The sequence below is a fragment of the Haliaeetus leucocephalus genome, unplaced genomic scaffold (genome assembly GCF_000737465.1).
Source record: "Haliaeetus leucocephalus isolate CR32 unplaced genomic scaffold, Haliaeetus_leucocephalus-4.0 Scaffold536, whole genome shotgun sequence".
Lineage (NCBI taxonomy): Eukaryota > Metazoa > Chordata > Aves > Accipitriformes > Accipitridae > Haliaeetus > Haliaeetus leucocephalus.
Genome location: NW_010972972.1, coordinates 322,146 through 335,279, shown reverse-complemented (window position 1 = coordinate 335,279; position 13,134 = coordinate 322,146). Strand labels below are relative to the sequence as shown.

The 13,134-nt window shown below is 41.9% G+C and overlaps 1 protein-coding gene across 2 annotated transcripts in view; it reads left to right on the top strand.

Moving 5' to 3' along the window:
• The window catches only part of DLG2 (discs, large homolog 2 (Drosophila)), a 1,012,119-nt gene that overhangs the window by 996,946 nt on the left and 2,039 nt on the right, over positions 1-13,134 (top strand). For both annotated transcript variants that reach the window (XM_010576558.1, XM_010576559.1), the window contains 5 exons: positions 2,892-2,942; positions 3,706-3,807; positions 4,739-4,911; positions 5,612-5,721; positions 12,900-12,991. In XM_010576558.1, coding sequence (XP_010574860.1) covers positions 2,892-2,942; positions 3,706-3,807; positions 4,739-4,911; positions 5,612-5,721; positions 12,900-12,991 — 528 coding nt within the window. The remainder of the gene's footprint in view (positions 1-2,891; positions 2,943-3,705; positions 3,808-4,738; positions 4,912-5,611; positions 5,722-12,899; positions 12,992-13,134) is intronic.

Here is a 13,134-nt window from a genome sequence, read left to right as displayed (position 1 = left end):
AAATGAGAATAATAATAAAAGGATTGGAATATACAAAACAAGTGATGCACAATGCAATTGCTCACCACTCGCTGACTGATGCCCAGTTAGTTCCCGAGCAGCGATCCCCCCCCAGGCCAGCTCCCCCCAGTTCATATACTGGGCATGACATCACATGGTATGGAATACCCCTCTGGCCAGTTTGAGTCAGCTGTCCTGGCTGTGTCCCCTCCCAACTGCTTGTGCCCCTCCAACCTTCTTGCTGGCTGGGCATGAGAAGCTGAAAAATCCTTGACTTAGTCTAAACACTGCTTACCAACAACTGAAAACTATCAGTGTGTTATCAACATTCTTCTCATACTGAATCCAAAACAGAACACCATACCACCTACTAGAAAGAAAATTAACCCTATCCCAGCCGAAACCAGGACACCAGTTTCACAAGACTCTTGTGAAACAACAGGCTTGTTTGTCTCCATAGCCCATACCCGACTGATAGCGTGGCTGTAACGACAGCTTTAGCGTGTGGACATGTCTGCCAGAGACTGGGCAAAACAGAAGGTAAAATCTGTACTGCCTTATTTGTGCTGGTTATAATTCTGTGCCAAAGCCAAATATTAGCCCACAGAGAAATTTTTAAACAATAGTGTTAGAATTACTGGTTATTTTCCTTCAGTTGCTCCTCACAGCCACTCCCATGGGATTCTACCATTTAAATGCAGATGTCTGCATCTGACCTTGCTGTTTAAATGCCGTTATGGGACAATGGAGACAAACACACCCTTCTGACTTTTTCTTTCATTCCAAAGTAGACATCTAAAACAGGTCAGATGACTCATGTCTTAGAATAAGCACTTGCCTATTTGTAGGCACCTATTGACTCTTAAAATGTACCTAGGGACCAGCTCAGACATAAGCACTCACAACACAGGCTTCTGAAATCAGCTGAAATGAATCCCCTTCTGCAGATCTGTATGCCGTTGAAACAAGTATTTTCAAGTTTAAGAGTCTATTCGTACAAACAGGCTGCCTTCCCTCTGCCTAGTACATGATGGCTTCGTCGCCCACCCCAAGGTCGACTTTCTCGGGCTGTTGAAAAGCATAGATAGCCTTGGCTCTGGGGGCTGGAGGGCAGGCAGTGCAGGAGCACGCTCGTCCAGCCTGGAGAGTGAATTGTTTTATCTCCAGGGGAACGGGACATCCTGAGTTTTATATCACCCCTAAAATTCCCAAAGAAAATAATACACCTGATGCATGAAACCTAGTGGAACAATAATTCTAGGTTTTTAACTTTGCAAAAAGCCAAAGTTAAGCAAGTGATTACAGTATCAAACATTTGCAAATAGAGAAGAAAATCCATTATCCACACTCCTCATATGTTATGTTGCCTTGTCCTCAAAAGCTGTCTAATTTCTTCCTTTTATTAAAAATGATGTTTTCTCCTTTGCTGCTTCAGCACCATTGCTAGGTTGGAGTTGGTCCCTCTCTCCTAACATATCAGTACATTTTTTAATTTGCTTTTTCTGTCATTGTCCTTAATTACAACATTATTTTTACTTGAAAAGCTTTCTTACACATTTCTCACAACTGTCTAGATAATATTTCACAAAAAATACCTATCAACATATTAGATTCGTGAGATGGGAGTCAGCTTAAGACTAAACCACAAAAAGTTTTGTACCTACTTGGGAGCTAGGCATTGCATCCAATACAAATCTTGTTAATATAGTTAATGGAACCTCAAGAGTGACTCAGATAGCAGTCAGACTACTTCAAGGTGAGGTGTAGCCCCTTCTAAATCCTACCTATATCATCTATCAGGTGTCAGGCAGCGCTTTTCCTCTGTATGTGCACACTTTGGTTTGGCAGGAGCCCATGAGAATAATGTAGCACAGACTCATGTGCATGCAAGCAGATGAAATGAAGGCAATCCTGTCTATTTTACAAAGCCCTGGTACTCCTTATGGCACTCTTTCTTCTGTAGTATCTAAATTAGTTGCAAAATCCCATCTGTGGATCTTCACAGAGACAAGCCCTGAACCGAGTAAAAATAAAATCATAATTTTAAACTTTGCTAAGCCTAAGTCATATTTAGAATGTACCAGAGCCCTTATGTGGTACCACGTATGTGACAGTGACCTAAAAAAGAGAAATGTCCAGGAATTATTCATGCAGTAGATTGAAGAACCCTTCCCTCTCTCCTCTTGCACTCTCGTAGAGAAGAGGACAGTGATGCATTGGGGCTGCACACCTACACCCAAGTCATGGTCCATATAGTGCCATTTGTTTCTCATTGCAAATTTCTCTGCTTTTTAAATGTCACCATGAGGAAACAGCACTGTCCTAACAGGAGTGGAGGGAGGATAAGTGTTTAAAATATGATGCTGTGAGATTTGTGTTCAGGGAAAGGATAAGGGTCAGAAAATAGCTCAGAGCTAGACGTCAGGCTGTGAATAAACTAGACTATGGAGGTTATGCACAGAAGGACGATCAACCAAAATGTGTATATTCTGAGGATAAAAATTGTTCAATTTAAGTAGCCTGTGGATTTGCCCTGCAGCAGCATGTTAGGGCCTTAACAATAGGAGAAGCGAAAGAATTGCATCTTAAATTTCTGCACTATCCTTGGAAACAGCCTTGCTATCAAATCAATAAATGAAGTCTTATTGCCCATCATTGAAAAAGCCCAATTTCAGCCAAGAGAATTGAAACATGTGGCAGGGGAGGGAGGGAAAGGAAAAAAGTGGTCTCCACACTTTAAAGTTATGAGGGACTTTGGAATGGTTCAGATGAGAGTATTACCAGAGAGAAGTGTTGAACCCAATCTGTCTCTATGTGAAGCATTTTATCAAGCTTTAGTACTTGACGTGTTGCTTGTCAGCTTCAATGTCTTCTCTTTCTTCTCTCGTCAGGAGGCCAAGAAGACTGCATCCTTTCTTATGAACCTGTCACCAGACAGGAAAGTAAGTTTCATCTGCTGTTCTGTCACTGTTCCTTATATTTTTCATTTTACATTTTGGGGGCCAGCAGAGCAGTAAGCCTTGCTGTACCAGCCCCAGATTCTCTGTGGCTCCTTTTTCTTGGCCACTCGGTCTATCGCATACAAAAGAAATGATGTAAGGGTCTCCCTCGCTAGCCCCCACTTCCTAACATTCTCAGGGCTCTCCCCAGTAGCCTCTCATGGCCTTTACTAATAAATATGTTCATCAGTCTACAAAATATTGATGCAGATTTTCTAGATTTACTGCAATATTGTTACATGGGAAGCCTTTATTATTTTCCTTCGAATGTGATATGTGCCTCTAAGCAGGGTAGATGAACCTATGGGAAGACAACTGAAAATGAGAGCGTACCCACCTGATTTAATGGGCGATGCACTCATTTAAGTGAGGAGAAAAAAAAATCCTATAATATCCTTTCCATGCCTCATGACAGAGTCCTTCTGCAAGCATTTGGGAGTGACCTTGTTGAGCAATAGCAAATATATACACTTCCACATAGTCATCTGACTACATGTGCATGCACCATCACAGAGCTCTGCAAAATGAGTGGTACTCGTTCCTTTTTCCTTATCCATGTCAATAAATAAACTATTCATCAATAAAATGTACACCTAAGTTTTCACTTCATACATAAAGGCAACAACTCTGGTTAGTGCATCTTTGGGAAGATTTACTGTTATTGCCAGTAAGATTATCAAAATGTGCCTTTCTTTTTGTTGTTCAGTTAATTACACCAGGCCGGTTATTATTCTGGGTCCTATGAAAGATCGGATCAACGATGACTTGATATCTGAATTCCCTGATAAGTTTGGGTCATGTGTACCACGTAAGTATGATTTTACTCCTTCACTGCAGCTAAGTGAACTGTAGTGCTTGGTGCCACACATTAAGTGAATTGCTGTGAATGCAGCATCCGTGAACTATTTGTAATTGAGTTTCTCAAAAGCCATTTTTCCATTGGACAAAAAAGGGGAAAAGAACAAACAAACAAAAAGATTGTGAAAGTCTGGAAAGAATTTCTCAGAATTGTCTCAAAAGCTGTAGCATCTTTTTAAAAAAGGAGCCTTCTAGCCACTAACTCAGTTTACTCATCAATTAACCTGAGGTTTCTTAAATAAGATAAAAGTTTGAAATACTGGTAAAATGTAAAATGTTTCAACTCAATTGCACAGCATCCATCAATAAAAATATGGAGAAATCTGTGATTTGTCAGAGGTCTAGACTGTCTAATCTGAAAGCAATATTGGACCCTGAATTAAGCAGAATGTTTATATCTTGGATCATTAGAGCTTGCTGAGTGTTTATTTCAGACCCCGATTGGAGTCTTACTTCATTTTAAACTGTTGTCTCTGCAAATACACCAGCTTAAAACTGCTAGAGATGAGATCAGAATCAGCCTTATAATTAAGACTACATTAAATTGATGAGATTGTGATTCATTTTATCACTGTAATAGGATTAGTTTTACAATCTGGAATGCATTTTGTATTTGGGGTTTGTGTGTGATCCTGCCGAAAAAAGTGGAATTCTGGTGTTGATTGGAAGTCAACATCAGAAGGCATTACTTTGAAAAGACAGCTTTATTGTCATAACTCCATTGAAAACAGTATGTAGTAGCCAAGGATCTGCTCCCAGGTGTGAGGCACCTCCACTTACAGCAGACCCAGCATTGTCCACTGAGCGAACCATAATTGCAGCATTTTTTGCATGAAATGTTTTTACAGACTTCTTGATCTTCTGTCTTTTGTTTCATGCAGATACCACACGGCCAAAGCGTGACTATGAAGTGGATGGGAGAGATTATCATTTTGTCATTTCAAGAGAACAAATGGAAAAAGATATCCAAGAGCACAAATTTATAGAAGCTGGGCAGTACAACGATAATTTATATGGAACTAGTGTCCAGTCTGTGAGATTCGTGGCAGAAAGGGTAGGTTGACACTGGTTTTATTGACCATGCAACATGACCTGTTTTGTTTCCACACTGTATCTCAGACATGACTCTTCTGCCAAAAATATAAAATATCTGCAAAACAGCATGCTAATACTTATAGGCTTTATAATGACTCCACAAGTGGAGTCTCTGACTTTGAATGACAACATCCTTGGCACTTTCTGTACCTGGATGTAGTGCCATCAATTCAGGAAACTAACACAGCGCCTCAGGTATGCCCCCAAACATCCTTCCCTCTTCCCTCTGTAAGACAGGTAAATAAACTTATCTCACTTTCACAGAGGCAAAAGAATGACGCACAGAAAGATTAAATTACTTGCCTCGGGTGACATAAGGAGTCTTTGACACAAACAAGAACTGAATTAACCAGTAAAAACGTAGATATCCTATTACTTTTATGAATTGATTTTCCTCATCTCTGAAGAAAATCCTCTCCCCCCTGCAAAGTTCATCCCAGTAAAAATAAGTTCCCATATCTCCAGTGGCTATTTTATATTAGCACCAAAGCAAAGGAAAGAGCGCAGAGGAGTGGAGCGCGTGCCCTGGGGTCCCCGTTCCCTGGTGTGCCAGCAATGGCCCCGTTCCAGGGCACTGTGTTGCGGAATTGCTTCCCATCTTTTGGCTGATCTGCAGCAAACTCTGCAAAAACAAACACATCCTCATCTGTTTCCAACAGGGCAAGCACTGTATACTCGATGTGTCAGGAAATGCTATCAAACGACTACAAGTTGCACAACTCTATCCCATCGCTATCTTCATTAAGCCCAAGTCATGGGAGCCTCTGATGTAAGTATAAACTCCTTCAAGCGTTTTATTTTCAGGGTACAGTCTCAGGTGGCACAACACAGGTCTTGAGTCTACATTTTGCCTCTCCCCTAAAATCAGTAATAACAAAAGGAAGTGAGAACAGTGGCGACTTGCTCTCCTTGCCTGCCACCCACGGCATCCCCGTATCTCAAGGAACAAGTCAAAGCTGCCTTTGAACTTTTCACAGTGGGACATGTGGGCTTACGTGCTGGACCGTGAAGGACTCCCTGCCAGTGCTCGGTGTACTTGTTCCAACCTGTGCAGCAAGTTCACCAAGGACTCATGCGGCATGGCTTGTCCCATCCAGCCTTGGGTGCTCTTGGGGTGTAGGGTCTGGTCACAGGGGCAAACCAGAGGGTAAACCTGTGTCAGATTTGCAGCGTGTGCCTCTTGGTCAGCCCTTCATTTCCTTGAAGGTCTGTAAGAGGATAGGCAAAGATCCACGGGACTGGAGAGCGACAAACATAACACTTGAAGAAGGAAAGAAAAGGCACCAACTTCATGTTGTCACCAGGCAACCTAATTTCAATACTCAGAAAAACACTGGGATCTAGCGAACAGTTAAACAACTCAAGTATAATAACTGAGAGGGTAAAAAGGTTCTAAGAGGCAGCCAATGTATGTGCATCAAGAGAAAATCAAATCAATCTTATTTCCTTCTTTCATGAGATGGATATCAGTAATTGTATTGCATCTTGATTTTTATTCTGGCTCCCTGGGACATTCTCAGTAGCAGAATATTTCCTGAGCTGTGTCCCTATTTGGGACTACTTGTTATTTCCATGAATTACTTGTATGATGAATTGGGCAATACTTTTGCAAAGTTTGTGAATAACTCAAGGCTGAGCTGCCAAGCACTTTAGAGGATAAGATTAAAACTCAGTTGTCGTGGTTTAACCCCAGCCAGTAACTAAGCCCCACAGAGCCGCTCACTAGCTCTCTCCCCCGCGTTGGGATGGGGGAGAGAATCGGAAGAGTAAAAGTGAGAAACTCATGGGCTGAGATAAAGACAGTTTAACAGATAAAGCAAAAGCCGTGCACGCAAGCAAAACAAAACGAGGAATCCATTCCCCACTCCCCACGGGTAGGCAGGAGTTCAGCCATCCCCAGGGCAGCCGGGCTCCATCACGCCTAACGGGGACTTGGGAAGACAAACGCCATCACTCCCAATGTCCCCCCTTCCTTCTTCTTCCCCAGCTTTATCTGCCGACCGTGACGTCCTACGGTCTGGGATATCCCTTGGGTCAGTTGGGGTCGGCTGTCCCGGCTGTGTCCCCCCCAACTCCTTGTGCCCCCCCAGCCTCCTCGCTGGTGGGGTGGGGGGAGAAGCAGAAAAGCCCTTGGCTCTGGGTAAGCCCTGCTCAGCAGGAATGAAAACATCCCTGGGTTATCAGCACTGTTTTCAGCACAGATCCAAACCATAGCCCCATACTAGCTACTGTGAAGAAAATTAACTCTATCCCAGCCAAAACCAGCACATCAATGTAAAATCAGTAAGATGAAATTCAGCACAAAGGAGAGAAAATTAAATGCGTGAGCACAAGCAGGGAATAATTAAGCTATAGCACTGCAGAAAAGCATCTGGTGGTTGGGATGGATCACACAGGAATATGAATGGATGGATAATGTGGTTGCAAAAAAAGCAACTGCCACTGTGGGCTGTATTAATATCAGTGTTGTGTAAGGACACAATAGACAGTCATTTTGTTGTACTGGGTATGGATGAGGCCTCAGCTGGAGCACTGGCCTGGTGCTGGGTTCCACCCTAGAAGTGGAGGAGGAACAGGGGTTATCTAGTGTCAATGAGAGAAGGCTGAGGAGGAAATATGGAAGTGATCTTCATACTGGTTAAAGCTCAGGATAAAACACATTGTGATCAATTGTTTTCCATGTACGCTTCAGGTAATGCAAGAGTTATCAGCTTAATTTGCTGTGATAGGGATAAAATTTTGAACTCTGTGCCTTCCCCTCACCAAAGGCTCTGCAAATGCCAGGCGATGCCATGGGTATCTGTTACACAGCTAAAATCTAGGCAACCCCCCTCCTGTGACAGATGCCTGTCTGGTTACGGTAACGGTGTGCCCACAACCGTTGGGTGACAGAGCTGGAGAATGCTAACATGCCCCATCCCAGGAATGTGCATCCTCCCTGGCCCTGCCTTTTGGTGATAAGGTTGTTGCGTGTCCAGCCACATTACGGGGAATGATGCACAGTATGTGGTACTTGCACAGCCCCATCCTGACCAAAGCCATCTTGGGTTGGATGACTTCTTGACGTTTCTTCCAGCCCTACAATTCACTTATATTCTCATTATGTTGCTGTATAGAAGGCGAAGGGTAGTCTGATAGCCTACCTTCTGCACTGATTGGTTTAAGATAGATCTTAACCTACAGTTTTCCCATCCATAAAATATTTCCATTATTTGCTTAATGCTGACATTGCATCTGGAGTGATTAAAAAAAAAAAAAAGTAAATAAAAGTGGCCCTTACTTTGAAAAATACATTAGGCAGAACCAGAAATGTGGCAATAACATAAAGGCTTCATTGATTTGATGTAAGAACAGCAAATCCTTGAACAGATTGACTGAAAAGTGTTACGAAGATGCAAAACATTATGACAATCATCCTGTTATTAAACTACAGCAATGCTAATATTTCACTTAGGACAAAATAAGTTATGCAGAGCTAGCAGAATTTTCCTTACTGATATAAATCAAAAGTAAGTTATTCTTCAGTCTCCAAATATAAACCTGTTGACAGTATGGTAGGGACAAACAAAGTGAAATCCCTTATATCACTCTGAATTCCTTGTTCTGCAAATACTCTGTGGAAGACACCCTTGATTAGAAATCCAAACTTTCATGGGACAGCAGAAGTCCTTATATATCAGTACTAGTTTGGGAATTTTTTACTAATATGGCTTATATAAATTAATTATGTAACCACAATACAACTCCTGAAAAAAAAAAGAGAAAAACATAATTAATTCAGGCATTCTAAATTAGTTTATCCCCTGCAGCCTGCTCTCCACAAGTAATCTTTTTATCTAGTTAATCTATCTAATGTGTATTTATCTTATCAAACAGCACTCAAAATTTTCTAACAGAAATGAGAACTCTTGATATAAACAGTATTGTTCTTTTTAAAGAATTGTCTTGAGAATAATGACATAATTCTGAGCCCCTTGCTTGTAAGAATCATTTATTTTATTTAGCAATGTAGCTAAATCACTCAGGGTCTGACTAAACAAATAAATACTCTGATGTAAGCAGTAGTGAGTTGTAGAGTGTGCATAGATGAACCGATATAACCCCTTTCCAATACATACTATTATTTTAGTATGAAGAAGTTTAACATGGTAAACCAGTGCTCTATGGGAACAGAAAGAGGACATTTTTATGACAGCATAATGTAACTGCTCACTTGGTCTTTTTTATGTATGTAACTACTACAACACAAAAATTATAGGTTTATCTGCCATAACTATTACTCCTGTTCATACAGGTGAGTTGAAAGTTAGTGTAATAGCAAAGTAAAACCACAAAAGACAAAAAAATTGCTCATCAGAAGATGCAGAGAAACAAAGTCAAAAGATTTAACTTGCAGCAAAACCAGCACTTAAAGTTGAAGTCTAATTCTCATTTACATATATGCTCCTTTGCACTCATCTGACAGCGAAGGGAGCATAAATTAAGCTTGCACCTGCACTTGAAACTTGGTTATCGCTGGTTCTCTGGAAATACCCTACTAACACTAATGACCACAGCAATGGAAGACCATAAGGGGCTGTTGGATGTAAAACCAACCAGAACACATGGCCTGAGCTGGATGTCTCCTGATCCTGCTTTCTTCAATTAAATTCAGTCCTAGCAATCAAATTGCTGTAAACAAACTGCTCTGTCATCCTGCCCTTCCTTCCTTCCATCCTTCCTTCCTTCCTTCCTTCCCCACCTCTACGTGACTCCACCTCACAGGTTTAATCCCAGCAGCATCCCCATTGGTACCTCTCGATTGGCCTCTCTCTCTCTAGAAGAAGGAGGACGGTGGTGGGATCATGGGGATGAGAGCTGGAAATAATGAAGAGCCTGCCTGGGTGAGCTCTTCACTGGGAGAGGAGCAAAACCCTGGAAAATGTGCCTGGAGGGACAGCTCTTTGCAAGCATTTTGAATTCACCAGCTGTGCAGGTGCCTGGCTAGGAAAGAAAAAATTAGAAGTGACTATGGTTTGACAGCACTTTTAATTCATCATGAAAAATGGACATCATCCTCCCCCTTCTCCATCCTCTCTCCTGAAGGCACAGGATGGGAAGAGGCATGGATACAACTAGCACAGTTTTATACCCCAGGCAAATCTACAATCTGAACATGTAATGCAAATTTCTGCTTATTTCAAAGTACTTACTATTTTAAGTGCTTGTTTATATTTTCATTTGTATTTTCTCCTCTGATATTCAAAGATCTTGAGGAAGACTTCTCAGAAATTTACCAGAAATAGATCTGGAAGGAGGAGGATGTTGTTAGCGCTAGAATATTGGCTGAGTGTCCTTAAGATGAAAATGTTAATTTGCATAAGAATTTGCAATGGTATGTCCCACTTCAAGACAGAGTTTTGGTTCAGTCACCGAAAGATATGTTCAAGTAGGCATAGCTGATGAGAAGCTCACCTGAACTCAATTAGATAGCAATCTTTCTAATAAATAGAATTAGTAGTATTACAAATTTAGCAGCATGGCACAGATTGGCACATATTAAACCTATTTATATAATCCACAAATAACTGTCATAAATTATATAAAGAAATCTTTCTTATCCTTCATTTTATACACCTGCTTTCTGCATTGCATTGGTACTGCCAGAGAGATTTTTCTAAGCAGTGTTCCCAGCTATACGGTTAGTTACACAGATAGACAGCTTTAAGTCATTTCTAGAAATACCTTTTTGCATCCTGGACACCTTAGAGGGTGTTTTTCAAAAGCCAGGAAGGAGTTAGCTGTAGCAAGTTCATACTGTTGTGCACTTCATAGATCATTTTTTAATGCACCATCATGCGCATAATTTCCTACATGCATCACCCATGTCATACAGTACACAGTCCGTTACCACATAATCATATGATTCAGTGCAAGGCATTAGATCAGATTTATGCAGAACACAAGGTGCTCCCTTCTCTTGCTTTCCTAGTTGCCTCAGAAAATTTCTATCATGTTTTAAGAAAAACAAATCCATGCAGTGAAAAAACGCTAGAACAAAGCAAACTCTATTATTGCTAGTGAATTTGGATATCTGGAGGCATGTATGTGTAGGGCAGTGAATAAGAACAAGTTGACATGCTGGCGGGAAGGGATGCCATCCAGAGGGACCTGGACAGGCTTGAGAGGTGAGGCTGTGTGAAACCTCAGGAAGTTCAACAAGGCCAAGTGCAAGGTCCTGCAGATGGGTCAGGGCAATCCCAAGCACAGATACAGGCTGGGCAATGAGTGGATTGAGAGCAGCCCTGAGGAGAAGGACTTGAGGGTATTAGTGGATGAAAAAAACTGAATGTGAGCTGGCAACGTGTGCTCGCAGCCCAGAAAGTCAACCGTGTCCTGGGCTGTATCAAAAGCAGCGTGGCCAGCAGGTCGAGGGAGGGGATTCTCCCCTCTACTCCATTCTGCTGAAACCCCACCTGGAGTAGTACCTTCAGCTCAGGGGCCCCCAACATAAGAAGGACATGGACCTGTTGGAGCAGGTCCAGAGCAGGGCCACAAAGGTGATCAGGGGGCTGGAGCACCTCTCCTGTGAAGACAGGCTGAGAGAGTTGGGGTTGTTCAGCCTGGAGAAGAGAAGGCTCCAGGAGACCTTATAGCAGCCTTCCAGTACCTAAAGGGGACCTACAGGAAAGATGGGGAGGGACTTTTTACAAGGGCATGTAGGGGTAGGACAAGGGGTAATGGCTTTAAACTGAAAAAAGGTGGATTTGGATTAGATGTAAGGAAGAAGTTCTTCACTGTGAGGGTGGTGAGGCACTGGAACAGGTTGCTCAGAGAGAAGTTGTGGCTGCCCCATCCCTGGCAGTGTTCAAGGCCAGGTTGGATGGGGCTTTGAGCAACCTGGTCTAGTGGAAGGTGTCCCTGCCCATGGCAGGGGGGTTGGAACTGGATGATATTTAACATCCCTTCTAACTCAAACCATTCTGTGATTCTATGATTGATTCTTTGCAAGTGTACAGTGGTATTAAAAGCTGAGCATGGATGGGCAAGACAACTCATTTCTTAAAGTTATTAAATAATGCCTCTGTTGAAACAGAAATGCTCCAGCAAATAACAAAACATTGGAAATAACAATGTTACTGACACTGTCTATGTTTTTACATTTATTGGTACCCGGTACGTTTTAGAAGCTACAAGACACACTTGACTAGGAATCTCTCTAGTTAATCAGAAAGGAGTGGAACAGAGAACATAAATAAATAACTCATCTTATCTCTTCCATCCAGAAAGACTCAGTCTGATTTCTCATGATATCTGGAACTCATGCCCCCACCTGAACCAAGAATTCTCCCTGGAAGACATGCTGGGTCCTTCTGGGGCTTCCCTACAGGGTTTACAATGACTCTGGGATTCCTTCTACAGGGTCAGGAGTGTCAGTGTGTTGAATCCTGCCTTTAATCATGATTTCACTTCCACAGGCCCAGCCTCAGTCAAAACCCAGCTTCCATTTCAGCATTTTGGACAACCTTATTCAGCTGAGACAGCCAGCTGTGGGCCTGGGAGATAGAGAGGTTCCTGAAGGAGCTTCAGCTCTGGAAGCAGGAGAGCTCTGAGTGCTCAGACCTTGAGACCTCCTGGCTCCCAGATTTGCCCATGGGTTCCTGATGCCACCAGTCCATCTCAGCAGTTACCAGATTTGGGCCTCGTATTTTGTTTGGGAATGTAGAGTAGTGAACCCAAAATAAAAATTTAGTGGAGAAATGGGAAATAGTCTGGAAATGTAGGTTTATACTACATAAGAATGAAATTAAATTTAAAATCCTGAAAGTGCCCATGAACTGGCGGAAGAATTTCATCACTTGATTTTTGTACCTATCTCAATCCATCTGTGATTCAGTTGAACGGATCTTTTAGAAAGTTGTTCCATCAAGAATCTAAACTTTTTGATGACTTCATGTGTGTTTCTAGGGAAATGAATAAACGTCTTACAGAGGAGCAAGCGAAGAAAACCTATGATCGAGCAATTAAATTAGAACAAGAATTTGGAGAATATTTTACAGGTATGTTTTTATTAAAAACAATTTTTTTTCCCAAGAGATAGTCTTTTATTGCAAAACAACTGGATCAGCTCTGTCTCTGTTCGAGGCTGCATATCAGTATAGTGTGCCCACAGTAAGGACTCCTGGCTTGGGACTATTGTCTC